The 20,005-nt window shown below is 48.0% G+C and overlaps 1 protein-coding gene across 3 annotated transcripts in view; it reads left to right on the top strand.

Annotated features, from left to right (window-relative positions):
- Nucleotides 1-15,262, top strand: part of Mapre2 (microtubule associated protein RP/EB family member 2) — a 166,922-nt gene extending 151,660 nt beyond the window's left edge. For 2 of the 3 annotated variants that reach the window (XM_008853708.3, XM_008853707.3), the window contains 2 exons: nt 4,904-5,062; nt 12,763-12,902. In XM_008853708.3, coding sequence (XP_008851930.1) covers nt 4,904-5,062; nt 12,763-12,837 — 234 coding nt within the window. In that variant the 3' untranslated portion in view covers nt 12,838-12,902. Of the gene's footprint in view, nt 1-4,903; nt 5,063-12,762; nt 12,903-12,932 lie in introns of those variants that run through there. The other variant, XM_017803358.2, reaches the window with a different exon arrangement.
- The last annotated feature ends 4,743 nt before the right edge of the window (nt 15,263-20,005 follow it).

Genomic DNA, 20,005 nt, shown 5'->3' with positions numbered 1-20,005 from the left:
AAACTTTAGGTATGGAGCTGGGGATGTGGCTCTGTGGTAAAGCACCTTTGCATGCCGGAGGCTCTGGGTTTGATCCAAAAGCATCCGTATGCTTTCCAACTAGCAGTAGCTAATTTTGCCTAAGATTATACATAGTTTACAACGAATGAAACAAAAACGCCCACTGCAGAAGCCACCCACCTTCCCCAGTACACAGGAGTCTCACAGGCCCCTTGGCCATTGTGAAGGGACTTGACTGCAGATCCTCAGGCTGTGTACCCAGCCACTGATCGGGCCTGCCCTAGTGATTAATCTTCTACCTGATGAGGCAAGAGTCTGGAAACAGATTTTTGAGATAATTGTGTATTTTCGGTCAAGAATCCAGTTGAAAAAGCAGACAGCTGCTTAACTGGGGTGGCTCTTTGCAATTCTGATCACTTTAAAGCCTTAGGTAAAACCTTAAGTCACTGGTGGGTAACACTTTGATTAGAAAGCTGGAGTGCTCTAATTACCTACTGGCCTTCTGTCAACGGCCAGAGAGTTTTCAGTGATGACTTCTGCTCAGATGAAAGGCAGTGAGGACAGCAGTAACGAGCCTCAGGCCAGGAGACTCTGACTCCAGCATGTCTGGGTGGCCCTGGGGAGAATAAAGCCTTAGGTTCACAATGCTGTGGATTTATGCCACTTTTTCCCTAAGCAACTCAGATCTTCCGATATCATCAGCAACACATGTTCTTCGTGCCTCCCCTCCTCCCTGCCTTCTTCCACCCCACCCTGGTTTCCACCTTTCCATTCCCAATTCCAACCACATGGAAACCTCCAGGTCCTTAGTTGCCTGCCCCCTGTCCCCTAGAGCCTTGACTTAGCCAACCCTCATGCTCTCCTTGGGGCCAGTACTAAGTTCCCATCAGCTCAGATCACACAAAGCGTCTCCATCCCCCTTGGCCCAACTATCCTGCCATCTATAACGACGCTCTAGAGAGGGGACCAATCCACCTGATGTCCTTCCTTCAGTACCTCTTCAGGCCTCTCTCCCCTCCTGTTCTCTGTCTGACCCTAGGGGGAATCCGGTGGCCACACCCTAACTGGAAGGCCTCCGCTGAGCACATGTTTACTGAGCTCTTGCTCCATGTGTTTACCTGGTAGCCTGGGATTGCTCCCTCCATGTGTCTATCCTTGAAGCCTTTCAGGAGGACCCTGAGGCAGGTGGGTGGCCATTCAGATGTCCCAGTGTTAGAACTGAGGTCACAGGGACAAGAAGCAAATGCCTAGGTAGAAGCATGAATTATGGTGGTAACAGAAAGTGACAAGTGCCATAAATTTGGAGAATTTTCATTCACTTGGCCCTGCGTTTTCATTCAGGCATTCTCCCACGATGTGTTACAAAAGCAGCTCTGGGCTAGGCCACTCCATTGATAGAAATGAACCAAAAGCTGGGGAGGAGGCAGTGTACATGAAATGTACAGGAAACAGACTGGAATCACTGCTGTTAAAGGATCTGCTCGGGACAGTGGGCTCTGGGAGGACCTGCAGTCTGTGGACACTCCTGGAAAGAGTTTGGAAAATTGTGAAGGGAAACCTGCCCTGGGGCCTTTGAACCTGACTTTCCAGGGTCCCTCTCCATACCTCCTCTGTCATTCACATCCACTGTGACATGTGAGGAAGAGACCGGCATCAGTTTCCCTAGTGGGTCCATGCTGATGGACCTTCATTGCCAGCCAACGTTCAGTCATTTAACGTAGTGAATGTCAGGCTTTCTTCTGCCTAGTAGCACAGACTGGCCTTGAACTCACAGAGCTCACCCTCCCTCTGTCTCCTGAGTTACCAGGATTACAGGTGTGCCTGCCATGCCTGACTGCTGTCAGTTTTTACTAGGAGATGTTGCTAGGTCAGCACATCTTCCCTAACACATCAGGATTCCAGCCAAGCCCAGCTCAGGCTGAATATTTCCACAAAAGCCTCAATGCATCATGTAAAGCAAAGCCCAGGCCACTGGACCTGGGTTTCAGTAAGGCAACTGTGTCTGTTATGGTTTGAAGGTTGATATCCTGGCCTCCAAACTCACATGTCATACATAATACTTGGTCCCCAACTGGTGCTGCTGCATCAAAAGGTTGTGGAACCTAGGAGTTAGGGTCCAGCTGGAGGAAGTGGGGTGCAAAATGTGGTAGGCCTTAAGGAGTACAGCTCAGCCCCACTTCCAGCCTGACTTTCTGCTTCCCTATTGGTGCCATGTAACAAGCAGCTCCTGCTGGCAATAACTGGCTCCTGTCGCCACAAGCCAAGCCCTATACTGTACCTTCCCCACCATGATGGGCTCTAACCCCTGAACTGTGAGCCAAAGTAAATCTCCCCCAAGTTGTTCCTGTTGAACAGTCACGCAATGCGCTTGCTTGGTTTCGGAGAGCTGATAACTGGGGGGTGCATGTAACCAAAGAGCCACAGATCATAGCACCAGTACAGGGTTGACAGGGATTTGGTGGCTAAGCTCAGGGATGGGGTTTCTTTCCCTGAAGCAGGAAGATCTAGAATTAGGGGGCTTTCTTTCCCCTGAAGTTCAGGCTGGTTGCTTTGTGTTTTCACAAATATCCAGTCTTAACAGGAACAAGAATTTAGAGTTAACAAACTAAACCCACACACCTTTGTAAGGAGCTACATGAGGGTATCTGTGAGGTCAATGCCAAGCGGCCCAATTCCTGAGGCTTCCAGGATAGTCAGGTGCAGGGTGAAAGGATGGTGGTGTGTGCCACTGTGTGTGAATGAGCCAGTAATTCCAGAGAGCATTGCAAAGGCCAAGATTATTGAAAAGAGGAGTATCATCAAAATACATTGTATGAAATTCTCAAAGAATGAAAAATATTTATTTTTATTTTATGTGTATGAGCGTATTGCCTGCATGTATCTAAGTGCTTCTGTGTTGTGCAGTACCCATGGATGCCAGAAGAAGGCATCAGATCCCTTAGAACCGGAGTTATGGATGGTTCTTAGCCACCATGTGGGTGCTGGGAACCTAACCTGGGTCATCTGCAAGAGCAGCCATTGCTCCTAACCACTGAGCCATCATCTCTCCAGCCCCAGAATCAAAACTATTTTTAAAGAGATTTTGCTTTAAATAACATTTTTCAAATGTAATTTTTTAATGCTGTTAAAGGGTGATTTTTTTTTTAACTATATTGAAAAGCAGACTTCACCTAAGGAAAACCATGAGAATGGATTTATTTCCAAACAATAAACATGTTACATCAGGGTTTCTTAAACTTTTTCCGTTCATAACCCTTTTCTCCCTAAAAATTTTATGTGACCCCCTGGCATACAGAAATGTAAAAGAGATACAGAAATCTAATTTACTGACAGAAAACCATAAAGAAATTTTATTTTAAATCAATTTATTGGAGCCAAGTATGGTGGTGCACACCTTTAATCCCAGCATGCTGCCTTCCAGGCCAGCCAGGACTACATAGTGAAACCTGTCTCAGAATAAAAATGTATTTGGTGGTGTACATATAATTTGCCATTTGTTAAAGACAAAAGCAAGTTTACATACTAATGAGGACTACTTCTTCCTCTAACACAATGCAACCCCCCCCCCACCGGGTTTACTAATCTGGTACTTACTTGTGTACTGAGAATGACAGAGGAAATGTTAAAAGTCTTTGTTTTCTGTAAACAAGCCATTCTGCTTCTGTTAAAGCAGTATGTATGCAAAAGCGCCTCCATTCATAACCTGCAAGTCTCAGGTCTGAGGAGGTATTTCAGCAGTGTGTGTTGGCGTGCAGCGTGAGAAGTGCACGTCACAGATCTGCAGTGCAAGGTCGACCCAGGCAGGTGCTGCCAGCAACGCCTCAGACCCCAGTGCTCTTGAATTTAATTTCTGAACATCAGAAACTTGGACTGTTGCCGAATTTTACACACACACACATTCAGTTGTGCAGCCCAGTGTGGGGTCATGACCCACAGTTTGGAATCTTTGCATAAATGTAAATGAACAAAGTACGACAGAAGGGGAGTTCTTGGGGACCCGCATGTTGCTGTTGTCCATACCAGAACCTCCAGCCTGAGATTGACAGCAGGTCTCCTCACACCCACTTCAGGACTGACCCAGCCCCGGATGCCAGTGTTGTGGCCCTGCTTTGATTGGTTCTGGCCTATCACTTGCACTACATAACCCCTGGGGTAGAAAAAAAAATCCTAGAGGTCCCTAAATCCACCTCTGATTCAATAGCTAAAGGAATCCCAAGTAAGAGTATCTTTTAATACAAGTGATCTGAAGAAAGCCTCACTAAGAAATCACACTTAATCTCCCTGTAGATCTTGAGTAAGTACGTGAGTCAGGTTGGGATTCTGTAACAAAATGTCCCTAACTGAAACAACAGAAATTCATTTCTTACCACTCGAGGCAGTGAGCGCCAAGGTCAGGGCATCAGTGGACTCACTGTCTGATGAGGGCCCGTTCCTCTCAGGGTGTCTTCTTGTGCTGAGATGGTGGGATCCCTGGGACTCTTTCCTAAGGGCACAAATCCTTCATGAGGGCCCCACCCTCATGATCCAGTCACCTCCCAACAGGAGGTGTCAGTCAGTCACCTGCCTCCTGATACCATCACAGTGTAGGATTTCAACATACAAATTTGGGGGAGACACAGACATCATATCATAACAACAAGTTAGGAAAAAAGATGTGGTCCATCCCATGTTATCAAGAGAGGAACAGCTTCCCTGGCCCGTACATAGTTGTGCAAGTAGATGGATCACCCTGACTGGGTGACAAACATTCCATGTGCTCCTGGGTTTGGACCCTTTGGCCTAGGCTGAAGCTGAGATGATGTTGCTTCTCTCAGACTTGAACTTCAGTGATTTCTGTGTCTGGCTTTCTAGGTCCTCATACACTGACTTGTGTGGGGTTTCCTTCTCTGCCCTCACTCTGCAGGTACACTCATTAAAACTTGCCCTAGAAGGTGTGGAGAAGGAGAGGGATTTCTACTTCGGGAAGCTGAGAGAGATTGAACTGCTCTGCCAAGAGCACGGGCAGGAGAATGAGGACCTCGTGCAGCGACTAATGGACGTGCTCTACGCTTCGGAGGAACAGGTGGGTGTGCACAGCCCTCAGCTCCCCAGTCCTAAGCAACTCTTGGTCCGAGGGCAGCACATCCATGTGCCTCGGATGCTTCCCTGGGGCTTTGATGAGTGTCGTAGTCCATCTGGCACGCTTGCTGATACCCAGAGACTAGGTATGCATGTCATCAAGCTGCGTTCTTCCACGCCTAGAGAACATGCATCCATAAGTGGAGGTGGGGATGTGAGCTGACAACACACAGCAGACTTCAGGAGGTTTTCGTCTCTGAGCATTGAGAACTTACAGGAAAATCTTCATGAACGGTCCAAGCAGAGTTAAATGAGAAAACAAGATACATCTCCTCCCCTCATGAGCCCCACAACTATCTATATTTACTTCACAGCCAGTTGCCTAGGTCACTCATTGCCAGGACAGACCAGAACTATGGGGCAGAGCTTCGTTGAAAATACTTCTTTGTGGGGATGCCACCAGGGTTGCTGCTCATGAGCAAGTGTGCTGAAGGGGGCCCAGGATGTGGCTTTGTGGCGGTGATGAAAAGCACATGTGCTGGGCGTGGTGGTGCACACCTATAGTCCTGGCACTTGGGAGGTGGAGGAGGCATGAGGGTCAGCAGTTCAAGGCAGTCTTAGCTGCATAATGGATTCAAAGCCATCTGGGCTACATGAGACCCTATCTCAAAAAACCAAACAGGAAGAGAGGAGGGAGGGGAGAAAAGGGGTAAAAGGGAGAGGAGGAGGAGGAGAGGGAAACGTTGACATTAGGAGCAGGGAAGAATGTTCTGGACCAAGGATGTGAAGGACAAGATGAATGGTAGCAACCTTGGTGAGTCGCCGACATCCGCCTGTGTCTGAGGGTGAAGGTCTGTCTGGCCCCCAGAGGCAGAAGTGAGAGCCCTGTGGGAACTTCCCCTCTGCAGCCCTGAGCTGTGGAAAGCGAGAGGCCAGGGCTGGGTGGAAGCTGGTAAAGTGTTTGGCCCTCTGACCTGGAGGCCTGTGGATGCTCAGAGGGTGCTGTGGGAATCACGAGTGTTAGCGTTTCCATGGACTATGGTGAGCCACCAGCCAGTTTGCTTTGTCTTAGTTCAGCAGCATGCCAGGCAGATGTTTATTTCACATGTGGCTTAAAATTCCAGCAAGGAAACTGTCCTCAGCTGTAAGGAGCTGCATCCGGATTTAGGGACACTTGATTTCACTGCTGCTTTCTTGGTTACTGTAGCCCAGAATGCAGATTTTTTTGAGACTCTGCCTAGTTAAGTCCTGGAGGCCATGATGATGTCACAGAATGTGGTTCTGAGCATAGAGGCTGATTTGTAGTGTGCCTGCGGCCAGTGGGTGTACCTAATGTTCCGTATGTGGTCTGTCAAGCATACATTCGTCACAGTGACACCAGATGAGCACTGTGCATTCCAGGAGTGCAGGGGAGGGGCGGGCAGTGTCTGTGGTCATGCTGCTCACTGGGGCAAGGCCAGCATGCAGGCTTGGATCTTCCCAGCCAGGCTCTTGTGGCAGGAGAGAAAACCAATTCAGAGTGAGAGCGGGTCCCAGAGACCTAGGTGCCAAGCACTTCCTGGAGAGCTCTTTGGGCGGAGTGGTCACAGGCCACTGAATTTCTGGCTGAGGATAGGCAGGGCAGCCCAAGGCAGGAGCTTTGGTGTCCTCCAGGGGGTCCTTCCTGGTGTCCACACAGCTTTGTTCTGCCATCGCCACCTCCACACCCCAGTGCACCTGCTGCCTGCTGGAGCCACAGAGCCACTCCCACTGTGGACATCATTGAAGTGCAGACGGCCCAGGAGCACTCGTGTAAAGCTTCACCGGTCACTAAGAATGAATGGGCTTATTAGATTCTGTTCTCAGACACTGATGGGGCCTGGGGGCTTTACGTATTTTAGTTCTTTGATTCTCTTGAGAATCTTAACAGGTATTTTGGTGTCATCCTGTTTTACAGATGAGGGGAAACTGACCATAAACAGGATCAGTGAATACCCTGCCTTAGTTGTGAGCAGCTAGAATCTGAATCCCAAGATCTTGCTTGAGCTGCGTGTGCATGCATGCACGTGTGTATGTGTATGTGTGTGTGTGTCTGTGTCTGTGTGTATGCCTGTGTATGTGTCTGTGTATGTGTATCTGTGTGTGTGTCTGTGTGTATGCCTGTGTATGTGTCTGTGTGTGTCTGTATGTCTGTATGTGTGTCTGTGTGTATGCCTGTGTGTCTGTGTGTTTGTGTATGTCTGTGTGTGTGTATGTCTGTGTATGTGTCTGTGTGTCTATATGTGTGTCTGTGTGTGTGTATGTGTGTATGTCTGCTTTTTGTGGAGCTTTTGGTACCAGGAATTGAACTCATGCATGCTAGAAACATGCTCTAGCACTGAGCAATACCCTCATCCCTTGGGCTATCAGCAGGAGAATTGTAGTAAGGAGTAGAGACATTTGTAAACCTATTTAAGTGTGTGCTAAACTATCTCAAAGAAGAAAGAGTAATCGAACAGAATCCAAAAGGGAAAATAGATTTTAACTCTGTATTACTCTAACAACACCTTAAAATTTAGTTGCTGGCTTAAGTTTTCCAATTCCAGCATTGTGATTTTTGTGTCTGGAGTACCCAAGAGGCACATCAGGCTACAGTGCAATTCCCATGGAGAGTAAGGCATTTGATCTACAGTCTCTCAGCTCTCCTTGCGTAGAGCAAGGCGGGTCCTGGCACCACGCTCCCAGACCTTGGTTTCTGCAATAAGAGGGAAAGCTTCTGTGTACACACCGAGCTGGGTGGGTTTGTATGCCATGCTGTGCACATGCACACACATGCAGCCTCCTCTCTCTCTCTCTCTCTCTCAGCCCCTCCCTCCCTCCCTCCCTCTGCCCCCCCCCACCTACCAAAATGGGTATGGAGGGACTCAGGAGCAGCCTACCCTCATTCTGCTTCCCTGCTAGAGGCTCTAGGAGTCAACCAAGATACCTCAGAGACTTGAAGGGTGATGAGTCCTGTTTCTGTGGCAACCTTCCTGAAGCACAGCTAGCACCAAGCTAAAGCCTAAGCCTAAGAAAGCTGCTACCTTCACGGGCATCTTTAGAAACCTGTGCTCAGGGGCTGCACCAGCACGCACTCCCATCTGTGCTCTCCTAGCCTCCTCTTGCCCCACCGTGCTTGTTTGATGCTGTGTCCTGTGTCCAGGCCAGTCTACACTCCCATTCAGGTCTGGTGTACATTGAGTCCAGGAAGAAATATCAGTACTTTGAAGCTCTGGGCGTGAATCTGAGAGACAGAGACGGCGGGCTAGCTGGGTGGCCCAGAGCCCTCCTGGAGATGGGAGATGGGTTGAAGAATCAAAGGCTAGATTGCCATGTGTACAGTCCATTTAAACTGTATGAAGATGGCTTGACTTTCCAGGGAGGGGTATTTGCAGGGGGTTTCTCCCCCCATGTGATGTCTTGGCACTTTATTTTGATGGTGACTCACCCCTGGTCCTTATAGTCAAACAGTCCCAGAATATGATGTTTAGAAGATGGGAAACTCCAACTTGGAGTAGGGACCATCTACAGGTTGTTCAATTTTGATGTATAGAAGCCTAGTGGAAGTTTCCAGACTGATTTCCAGCCAGCCACGCAGAGCATCTCTTCATCATTTTCACCTCTTTCCCCTTCGTGTGTGACTGGGTGGCAGGTGTGTTGGCGTCACTGGTTGCCTGCTTCCTCAGAGAGTCTGTCTGCAGAGGTATATAACTTATAAAGAATTATTCGGTCTCTGAGGTCCTGACTGTCGTGGAAGCCATTGTTAAAATGACTTAAGGACTTTCTCCTCAACACGTTTTGGATACAGGCTGTATTTCTGACACAGAAATTTCTGCACCATGGTGGACCAAATACTGAGTACTGGGGCTGGAGAGATGGTTCAGCGGTTAAGAACACTGGTTGTTCTTACAGAAGACCCGCATTCGAATCCCAGCACCCACATGGCAGCTGACAACTGTCCGTAACTACTCCAGTTCCAGGGGATCTGACAGCCTCTTCTGACCTCCGCGGGCATTGCACGACACAGGTGCACTTACCTACATGCAGGCAATTACACACATACACATAAAATAAAAGTTAAAAATAATAATTTTAAAAAAAAAATACTGAGGACCTGGGGAGGGAGACAGCTGGGGACACACCTGACTGGGAGCTGTAGCAGACTGTGAGAAATGTGATAGCAGAAACATAAATGTGTGGGGGGAGCACATAGAGACAGGCTGGAGAGCTAGCAGGCATCACCGTCAAGCTGGCGTTCCTGTTGCGTGTCGAACGGGGACCGGGAAGATCAGCAGTTACCGAGCCAAGACCAGAGAGGAGAGAACAGCCCACTCAATGGGGATGAGGCCGGGTGGCCCGTCGGCATCCAGCAGCAGGAACATCAGCTTGAGGATGAGGCCAGGTGGCCCGTTGGCATCCAGAAGCAGAAACAAGCTTCTCGTGACCACCCCCATCTTTGACTTCATTTTCCTAATGGCACAGATCCAAGGCACTATTTCCCCACTTGCCTCCCCTACTAACAATTATAGTAAAATAAAGAATGACAACACAGCCAACCATTTACAAATATACATTGAGTTGACATGGAGATATAAGAATTAAGTTCCAATGCATCAGTCTCCTGTTCGGCATAGGTGTGGCCTGGCCTCCTTTCCTGTGTGACTTTAGTCCATGACACTTAAGCAAAAGTTACAGGGTTGTTTTTCACATTTTTTCATTGGAACCTGTGATGGCACTGTGAGGGCTGGGAACTCTCGGAATAAGCTTGTTCCCAAGGATTAGCAAAACCGCTGATAAGTTGGTATGTTTGCGGTTCGTGCCAGGCTTCCCAGTAGGCGTGCTCTGGAGAGCTGCACGTCTGAGGGGGACGGCACCACCGCTGGCACTTCTTCAGTGTGTCTGGGGAGCCGTTGGCCCGCCAGAGACCACAGAACCACCTCCTTGTTCGGTGAGGTCCTGGGAGGAGCCGGCTCGTGGCAGGAATGTGGTCCCACAGCTTGTTCCTGCCGGCAGTCACCCACCGGCGCTCGGTGTTCCCACTGCAGGTTCAGGGTTAACGCTGCTGTCCCACACCTACGTCCCGACGGTGTTGGGATCCTCTGTAAAGCGGAAAACATCCTCACACCTGAGACTTTCCTTTCAGCAGTCTCGCATACAAACACAGTTCTGTAGGGAAAGCGTGCCCCAGACCGGCCGAGAGCGGATTGGTACGACACGAAGCCCGCAGGGGTGGACTGGAGAGTTAGCGCCACGCAGAACAGCACCCAGTGCAGTGGAGGTCGAGCCTAGCTGGAGAGGAGACCTGTGCCCACTCAGTAGGATGCACACAGACAGGACCCAGTGTGCTCTCTGACAGAAGTAAGAGTAAAAGGTGCGGAGCCAGAGGGCGTTCACGTGGGGTCAAGAGCAGGGACAGAGGCTTCGGGAAGCAGTGCTTTCCTAAGGCCAGCAGACCACGCTTCTGTGCACTTTCCCTCCAGCAGTCCCTCACTCCTCAGGACAGGAGAGTACTTGCTCTAGAGGCCAGCACCCACTTCCTGGCCTATTCTGCCACAGCATGTAACTCCCTGTGGCAGTGCCACTGTCAGCTGAGGCCCTGATTTCTTAAGCTGAGAGGACTGTTATCGTCCACGCCAAGCAGCTGGCAGAGTGCCTGGCACCTGGAGACCATTAGATGCTGTGGGCTCAGGACTCTGTTCCCTGAAGTCAAAGAACGTCTGCAGTTAGAGGCTGAGAGTGTGAGGATCAGAAAAACAAGAGAGAGAATAAGATACTGAGCCTTCAGCTTCCAAAGATGGAGTCCTAGGAGGTGACAACAGTGTGTGGTGGTAGACGCCCTCAGAGCTCACATTTACCAAATACTGTGCCGTTGCCTGGGAGCCAGTTAGAGGCAGTCTCGGGTCTCCAATGTCATTTTCTCCTTTTGGCTTTCTCTTAATTATTGGCAGTTCTGAAATACATTCGAGAGCTCTTCCACTAAGAAATCATAATCACAGCTCACACTTGCATTTACTAGATGAAAAACATCCATCTAGGCATTTACCAGTTTTAACTCATTGACTTCTCTGTTGGGCGCAATGAATCCATTGATGACTTGATCAGTCAAACATACCATAAACTCTCTACATTATTGTCTCACGTTGCAGATTAAAAAAAACTGAGCTACAGACCAGTTACATTACAAGCCCAAAGTCTCACAGCTTGTAGATTACAGAGCTGATATGTGAACCCCAAAGTTCATGCATATAACCCCAACATTATACTTTCTCTGAGAAAATGCCACACAGCCTTGGTTGATAGCCTTGGTCATCCATCCTTGAGCCTGATCTCTTTTTGACATATGTTGAATACTGTAGTATGGATTGAACAAGGTGTTCCCCCTGTCTCACTGGCCTCAGGATCCGATACATATGGCCAAATGGTTCCAAACAGGCAAGATTCCAAGTGAGGTTATGTTTGGGGGCGGGCGGGGGGCTTGATGTTGATGTTTTGTTGGTTTATTTGGTTTTTCATTTGTTTATTTTTGCGATGCTGGGGATCTAACCTAGGGCCTTATGCCAAAGAAGCTATATTCCCAGCCCCCAAGTGAGTTTTTAACAGAAGAATAACACTGTGCTGCAAAAGAGAGGGAAAGACATGGTCTGGCTCAGGAGATGGTGGTGTCCTATCTGAACTCAAACCTTGACAGGTTTGCCTTGGCCTACAGGAAATAGGGGCCAGGTAGGAAGGACATGGGCTTGGCAGGCCAGGAATCAGTTTGCCAAGTATGCCAGACCTGAACCCTTCTGACTGTGCTGGTCCATGCACCACACTGCACCTTGAAGCCCCGTGCCCTTCCTGGGGGGCAGTAAGGAACTATTGATCCGCCTCACTCCTGCTTGTGTGGTAAAGAGGTCATTATTCTTTGTGGGATCAAAACAAAAGGCTTTGTAACTAAGGCTAGGTTGATGCCTGTGATACACTTCAGTGACATGTGGAGCCAAAGAAAGGAACCCTGCCCCTATCAGTCAGTGAGCAGGAGGTAAGCAGGTAGCACCTCAGCACCCTAAACACATGGCAGGTTGATCCTTGAGTTCTCCTGGGCTCTGGGCCCAGAGGGACCTCTTTGCCTAGGGCAGCCCATGAAACGTGCCTGTTGCTCCTTCCTTGCCCCTCAGAAGTAACAAGTTGCTTCTCTGAGGTCTACTGCAGATTGGCATTAGGTTATAAGAAAACAGTGTTTCCAGAAGACATGACCAGGCATGAGAGATGGCAGTGTCCAGGGCACAGGAAGTGAATCCAAAGCAGTGCATCTTGGGATGTTAGGGAGGGGCAACCATTCCACTCATCACAGAAAGGGGGTTCTTGTTTTAGGTCTTAGCTGGCTCGTTTGTGGTTATCATGAGGCTCTGGAGTCACTGTGTTTGGCTGATGTTTTTTACCAAGGTTATGAAAGTATAGAATGTGTTCTGTGACGATCCCCTTGCAAAACAGTTGGAGGAAAAGATGGGTCCTCAAAGCCTTGTGGTTGCACTTTGCAGAATGGTTCTTTGATGGCACAGGAATGCAAATGTGTCCCTGTGAATGTGTTAACGGCTGGAAGCTGAAAACAGTTCCATTGCAAGTTGTGCCAGCACCTGGTGCTCTCTGGAGCCTGGTGGCACCATGTTCTGTGATATTAGGCCTGATATAGTAAATCTTAGCTGAACCTTCTCCCCTCCCCCACAGGAGGGCCAAACAGAAGAGCCTGAGGCAGAGGAGCAAGCCCATGACCAGCAGCCCCAGCAGCAAGAGGAATACTGAGCTGTCTCAGCCGCTCTTGACACTTCCATTGTGTGTGGGGACTTTTCTTCTGGAGAATTGGAACGGCCCATGACCAGCAGCCCCAGCAGCAAGAGGAATACTGAGCTGTCTCAGCCACTCTTGACACTTCCATTGTGTGTGGGGACTTTTCTTCTGGAGAATTGGAACATGTGTGGCCTCAAGCTCAGTAGAAACCAGCCGTTCCCAACCTGCCGTTACCATCGATGACGCACTGTTGCACCCACCAGCCACTGCGTTTGGTTCTATTTCCTTCGCCAAGATGCATTGACAGATGGCCATTCAGGTCACTGCCTGCCAGACTGTAGGCTTGGTACCTTCACCTTCCCCACTTGGCTGCTTGAGATTGGGTCTGCTCTTTCCCTCATTTCTTTCCAGAACAACTCTTTCCCCACCCCACCACCACCACCATCACCACCACCACCACCACCACCACCACCACCACTGCCACCACCACCATCACCCCTTTTTATCCTGGTGTGAAACAATGGTAATTTGATATATGGTATTTATATTGGCATTTCTCAACCCTGTGTCACTGTCACATGCGTCTGTGGTGCTTTGATGTTTGCAAGTCTAACCTCCAATCATTTGGTCAGATAACTAATTGGAACAAAGGGAAACAGATACTTGATATGAAAGCCATATGACAGTAGCTTGTGTCGTGAGGGGAAACACTGTTTCTCCCTTTACTCACAACACTGAAGGGAAAAAAAAATGGATTCGAAACTAGGACTTCAGGGCCCAGCAGTGTTGATAGAGCCACGTGTTAGAGAACCACACAGTTGTTAGTTTTCAAAGGCTTCACTCAAGGAAAACACCATCTCAGCTTTGCCCTCAACCCCTGTGCCCTGCCCTCCCTCCCTTCCCAGGTTCCCCTGTTATTTTCTTTCTCAGGGTCCTCTTCAGTGGGCAGCCCTTCTCCCCAAGATGATGTCATCAGTAACCTGCAGTGCAAAGGGGGTCTCAGAAGGCACAAGTCCTCCACCCTACCCCTCTTTCTCCTTCTATGGGTTCCAACCCAAGTCCTGCCAGTTATGATAAGGGATTCCTACTAAAGAGTAACTTCAGAGCATGCAGCCATGGCCCCAGGGTTCTGGGTCCAGGATTGCGGCTATGGCCCCAGGGTTCTAGGTCGGGATTGCGGCCATGGCCCCAGGGTTCTAGGTCGGGATTGCGGCCATGGCCCCAGGGTTCTGGGTCCAGGATTGCGGCCATGGCCCCAGGGTTCTAGGTCGGGATTGCGGCCATGGCCCCAGGGTTCTGGGTCCAGGATTGCGGCTATGACCCCAGGGTTCTAGGTCGGGATTGCAGCCATGGCCCCAGGATTCTGGGTTGCCATGCTGGTGCAAGGCTGGGAGTAAAGACCCAGTTGATCGCACAGTTGTAAGGGAGAAGCATGATTCTGATAGTACAGTTGTAAGGGAGAAATGTGTTCTGGAAGAAACACCCATGACTCCCAGAATAAGGGATCCCCTCAGCAACACAAGGACCCTCCGTGTCATTGACATTTGCTAAACTGTGGCAATTCATAAACAGGAAACATTGATGAATTTAAAGCATTCCTTGTTTTTTAACTAATATTTGCACATTTTCTTAGTCTCTTTCCAAATCTTTGCCTCTTCTCCCCACCCTTTTTGTCAGATGATTTCTCTTCCTAGACCTTTCATTTCATTTGATTTGAACATTAGGTTTACTGTCACTTGTTATTTAATTAGCAGGTACAACAAAAATAAATAAATGTGCCCACCCCACTTTCCACTTAACCGAAAAGCTCAAAATAAATTTCTGAATTATGCATCATAAAGCTTTGAAATTTCTTTATTAATTGATGAAATACTGATCCGAAGTTCTAGCATCGAAGCTTTTCACCAAGAGAAGTCTTTCCAAAATAAATCTTTTGCAGCAAAGTTGTATTTATTGAGTTCTATGTGGAAAAGATGGCTTGTACTTTTGAGTACAACACACTGTGCAGAACTGGACAGATGTTCCATGGTGCTCGGTGTCCCTTTCTTCTCTCTCCTGCTCGCTCAGCCGGCAGAGGCAGCTCATCTCTCTGAGGCTAGAAAGCCTGTGTCCCCGCAGTGACGTCCTCCCATGCCTGGTTACAGGTAGTGGCTATGCTGTATACAGCATCAGGCTTAGTGGTATGTTGCCCCCCGACCTGTTGTTCTCACTTTGTTTTTTTAATAGTTCTTATAAAGAGGCACACTAAACAGCTACTCACAGATACTTGAGCGGCTCCTAGCAATTCTTTACCTGCCCTGGACATCTCAGTAAAACCCAGGGCCAAGTGGTTCACAGCCACATTCCTGTGAATGAGTACAGGGAGTCAGGACCCTGTCTTCTCCCAAGCCTCTTGATACTGTTGAGCTCATGTAGGCTCGCTGATGATTCCTCTTGCTGGAAGTACTGTTCCTCTCCACCTCCACAGCCTATTTAGCTGGAGACACACTGGCCACATGTCAGCTTGCAAAGAAACCTCTGGTAGCTTGCTCTGTTCTCCTTCTAACAGCTTGGGCCACACCATCCATCCAGAGAAGAGCTGTACGTTCCTCTCCCTGTGCCCGTCTTAAACATCTGTAGCACTGTGTCCCACTTGAGGCCATGAATGCTTTGGGGAATCCTTCACAGCTGTTTCCAAGTCATTCTTGAGCCGCAGCCCCTGCTTCTAGGCACCCACTACCTGTGGGTGGTGGGACTCCATCCTCCTTTATTGACATTCAGGACACACATTCCTATAAGCCCCATCCAAGTCATATGACATCATGCTGGGTCCAGAAGCATCCCAGGATGTGTGCCCTACCCCTCCCTCTCAGGAAGTGTTTTTCCTTAGCCCCCTACCCACCCACTGTCGGCTGGTTATAGCATCTCCATCGCCACTGTCAGATTGGAAGTGACTGAAGCAGGGAACAGAGAGAAAGTTCATGTTCATTCTAAGCAAAGAAGCAGGAAAAATTATTTTAAACACCCTGTTGAACTGAGAGAAGCAAACTCCAGAAGGGAACCAAGCTTCCCTCCCCTCCCTGGTGAGTATTTCCATTATTCCGTTAAGGTTTAATATGCATTCAGATTACTTTTACTAAATAGTACACCATAAAGCTTTTGTTATATATTAAATGTAAACTGAAAGGAATGTAAACATATGTATCGTTAATTATAAATATAGATAAGTAATGACATAACAGATGAGAAGTCTTACTCAGATGTATCACATTCATTTCACATCATCCACCCATTGTCGCATGGTAGGATAGTTTTTTGTCTCTGAATATGTGAATAACTTGACTTGCGTTGATCTTTTTACATATTTAATAAAAAAAATATATGTTAAAATCTGCCTGGTTTAGATTCTTACATGCTAACAGTTGTCTTTCCAGTGACTACATGTCCATGACAGGCTGTGTGAATTCGCAAAGCTGTCTGTCCAGCTTGGTTAGTGACTTACACAAGTAAAGAGGATATCTTTGTATTTACTGATGGCTGAATGTTCTAACAAGGAATAGAGACTCTTATTTGAAATCAGACGTAGTAACTCTTATATTAGAAAAAAACTTAGGCATGGCAGCCCACAGCTTTTAATCCCCCACAGATTAAATCCCACCAGGCAGATTTCTGTGAGTTCAAGATCAGCCTGGTCTACATAGTGAGTTAGACGCCAAGCAGTAGCACATAATGAAACCCTGTCTTTGTGTGTGTGTGTATGTGTGTGTGTGTAAGATAAAATCTTCCCTTGGGAACTTTTACTTACAAACAAATAACATCTTAGTTTTGCAGGCCCAGTGCTGGGAAAATAGGAGCTGGGAGAAGTGACAGAAAGATGTTCGTAGGGCTGTCCGTAGGTAGGGATGTTTGTCTGTAGGTAGGGCTGTCTGTAGGTAGGGCTGTCTGTAGGTAGGACTGTCTGTAGGTAGGGATGTTTGTCTGTAGGTAGGGCTGTCTGTAGGTAGGGATGTTTGTCTGTAGGTACAGATGCATCTGTAGGCAGAGATATGTCTGTAGGTAGGGATGCATCTGTAGGTAGGGATGTTCGTAGAGAAGGCTTTCCGGCAAGAGTGCCCAACTGAAAATTCTTTGAATAAGTGTGTTTTGTCACCCACCTTGTTTGTTGACTATCATCAGCGATTTATCAATGTAAGGTATAGATGGAATGAGTGGTAAGAAACCTACTAAAACTAGCCCAGTGGAAAGGGAGGTTCCAGAGGCATCAAGATTGGCATAGTAAAGAAACTGGTGGCAGAGGAAGGCTGGAAACCCCTGTGACCTCCTGTTACATGCAGCAAACCTTGTGCAGGGCAAAGGGGGCACAGGCCCCAAGGTCACAGAATGCATAAGGGCAGGTACTGGATGATGAATAGAAGCTCTCACACCGGGACCTTTGCCCTCTGGCCTTTCCCAGCTCTCTGGTCAACATCAGCTCTTGGAGTGCCTTTCTCTCTCTTCTGTATTTGGTTGGTTAGTTGGTTTGGGCTGGGGTTGGTTTGGGTTGGGAGTCAGGGTCTCCTCATGTGATCCTGGCTGGCCTGGAACTTGCTATTTATACTAGGCTGGCGTCAAACTCAGAATTCCATTCCACCTGCTTCTGCCTCCTGAATGCTGGGATTAAAGACTTTTTTTCTTAAACTATCACTTAAAAAAAAAAAAAAAAAAAAAAACTAGCCTAGTGGAAGCTATGGAGCAGGCAAGTGGATAGTCCTTGCAGACCTGACCCTGCTCCTGCAGGAGACTGGGGTGCACTCAGTCTTTCCACCTTGAAAGATGTCAGCTTTCCAAGCTGCTGGACTTCTGTGCGGTGCTGTGGTGACACTTCTTTGTCACCTTGCTTCGTACACTTTTCTCTTAGAAGTGAGGAAAATAACCAAACAACACACCATCCCTGTTATGCCTCTGCATTTTTTCTTGGCATGTGGGTGGCAGAGTTCCAGGAGCCATTGCCTGAACTGTGAAGTCTCCTACTCAAAGCACTTGTGTACCGCCTTTAATTCAACACTGAGGCTTGTTGTTGTTGTTGTTGTTTGTGTGTGTGTGTGTGTGTGTGTGTGTGTGTGTTGAGACAGGGTCTTACTATGTAGCCCTGACTGGCCTAGAACTCTCTATGTAGAACATGCTAGCCTCAGACTCACAGAGACCGGCCTGCCTCTGCCTCTGCTGGGATTTAAGGCATGCACCACCACACCTGGCCTAACACTGGGTCTTTAAACACTGTATGTTATTCTTGGACTGTGATGATCAGTACTACATGTGACTGCATCTCCCTTAAAAGGCACTCTGCTGAGTTCTAGTAAGGCTGGCACTGGTGGTTCAACTGTGAGATAGATTGCTCCTTCCATTTTATTAAATATCAGATATCTTGAAATGTAATGTGTTGCTATTGAAGAGGAAGCCCCTAAGTCCACAGACGAAAGAATTAAAAAGTCAGTGGAATTCTACTCAGTGTGAGCTGTTAAGAAGCCCGCCAATTCTCCAGAATTAAACACACACCTTCCTTTTGTGAGAACATGACCACATGGATGGTGAAGCTTGCCACTAGGAAACATTGCAGAGCCACTTTCCAGTGCCAAGGCAATCCAGAGGGCATGAGGGTGGGGCAGAGCACCTCGCTGGGCGTCTTGGCTGCTGTCCTGCTGACCTGGGGGATTGCAGATGTCCTCCATTCACAATGGTAAGCCTGAGAGAAGCTGAAAGAGGAAAACCACGGGAGCCAAGCAGGTCTTCCCTCATCTAGGGACGTGGGGTCTCTCCCTCCCCTCGTGGGCCATTGGCCACTGATCCACGAGAACAAAGGGAGCAGAAGCAATGAACAAGGCCAGGATGGCCAGTGAGCATGATGGAAAAGGCCTTCCAGGGAGTCAGTTTCAGTGGTACAGCTCCGTTTATTCAGTGGGGGTCAGGGAAAATATAGTGTGGAGGCAGCAGCCAATGCTTCAGCTGATAGGTGCTCAGAGTATGCTTTATTTACATGTGGTAGGGGGATCCTATCACCTGGCTATAGGGCAGTGCCTAATTATCATATAGAAAAAACCTGGGGGCAGTTTATTGCAGGTAACTATGCCAAAGGTCATGTTCCAAATAAGGTCAGGCATCTGTGCTTGGAGGCACTTTCCAGGTAACTGAGGCAGAGGACAGGAGGCTCCTGCTAAGAAAGAAGTCAATTAACAGCAGGTTCCCCAACAAGTGCCAGTCCTCGGCTCCGACCCACTCGGAACCGCGCAGGCCTTTGAGCGATGTGGAAGCCCAGCTGAAGTTAATCAGGTGGCTGCTTTTTTCTTCCCACTGAAGGAAAATGTTCAACATTTTTACCTTGCCAAGTTTTCATGCCTTTTATTTATTTTTAATTTTTTATTGAATTCTTATGTGTTTCAAGTTTTAGTTTCTTAAACAGGTTTCTTGTAGTATTTTGAACTCCTTTACCTTTGAAGGGTAATGACACAATAATACACCTTTAAATGCATGAATTTCAAGTAGGACCCAGCCTGATGACCTAGTGTGTTCTCCCATAGAATAAAAGGCGTAAGTGCACACTTCCTTGAGAGCAAGGGACCCTCAGACTTTGACCACTTCACACTGCGGCATTGCCTTAGGCCTTGAAGGCCATCTGTAGAAAATTAAAGGATTTTTAAAGATTATATGTTTTATTTATATGTGTGTATGTGTGAGCCTGCATATGGACACCACGTGCATTCAGGAATCTGGGCTGAGGGCAGCAGACAGCATCAGATCCCCTGGAACTGGAGTTACAGGTTGTTGGGAGCCACCATGGGAGCTCTGGGAACCGAACCCAGGTCCTCTGCAAGCAGTAAAAATCTCTGAGCCATCTCGCCAGTTCCCAAAATTAGTTTGAGGTTTTTATTTTGTTGTTTTGTTTTGTTTGCTGTTTTTTGTTGTTGTTGGTATTTGAAACAGGGTCTCTGTGTATCCCCAGCTGGCCCGAAACTCACCCAGCTCCCAAATGAAGGTTTTTGAAGACAGGTTTCAAGGACTGAGTGCACAGCTCAGCTGTAGAGCACTTGCCTAGAATGTCAGAGGACCCAGGTTCAATCCCAGTAATGGGGGAAGGAAAGTTTCTCTTAGTAAAAGCCGTGTTTGTCAATTCTGACAGCTCAGTGAACCTTTAAGAATTAGAAAATAATGGGAAAATCCCCATTTGTAT

Source organism: Nannospalax galili, unplaced genomic scaffold (assembly GCF_000622305.1).
Source record: "Nannospalax galili isolate Female #2095 unplaced genomic scaffold, S.galili_v1.0 scaffold147, whole genome shotgun sequence".
Classification (NCBI taxonomy): Eukaryota; Metazoa; Chordata; class Mammalia; order Rodentia; family Spalacidae; genus Nannospalax; species Nannospalax galili.
Note: the sequence above shows the minus strand (reverse complement) of the source record. Positions and strands in the feature narration are given on the sequence as shown.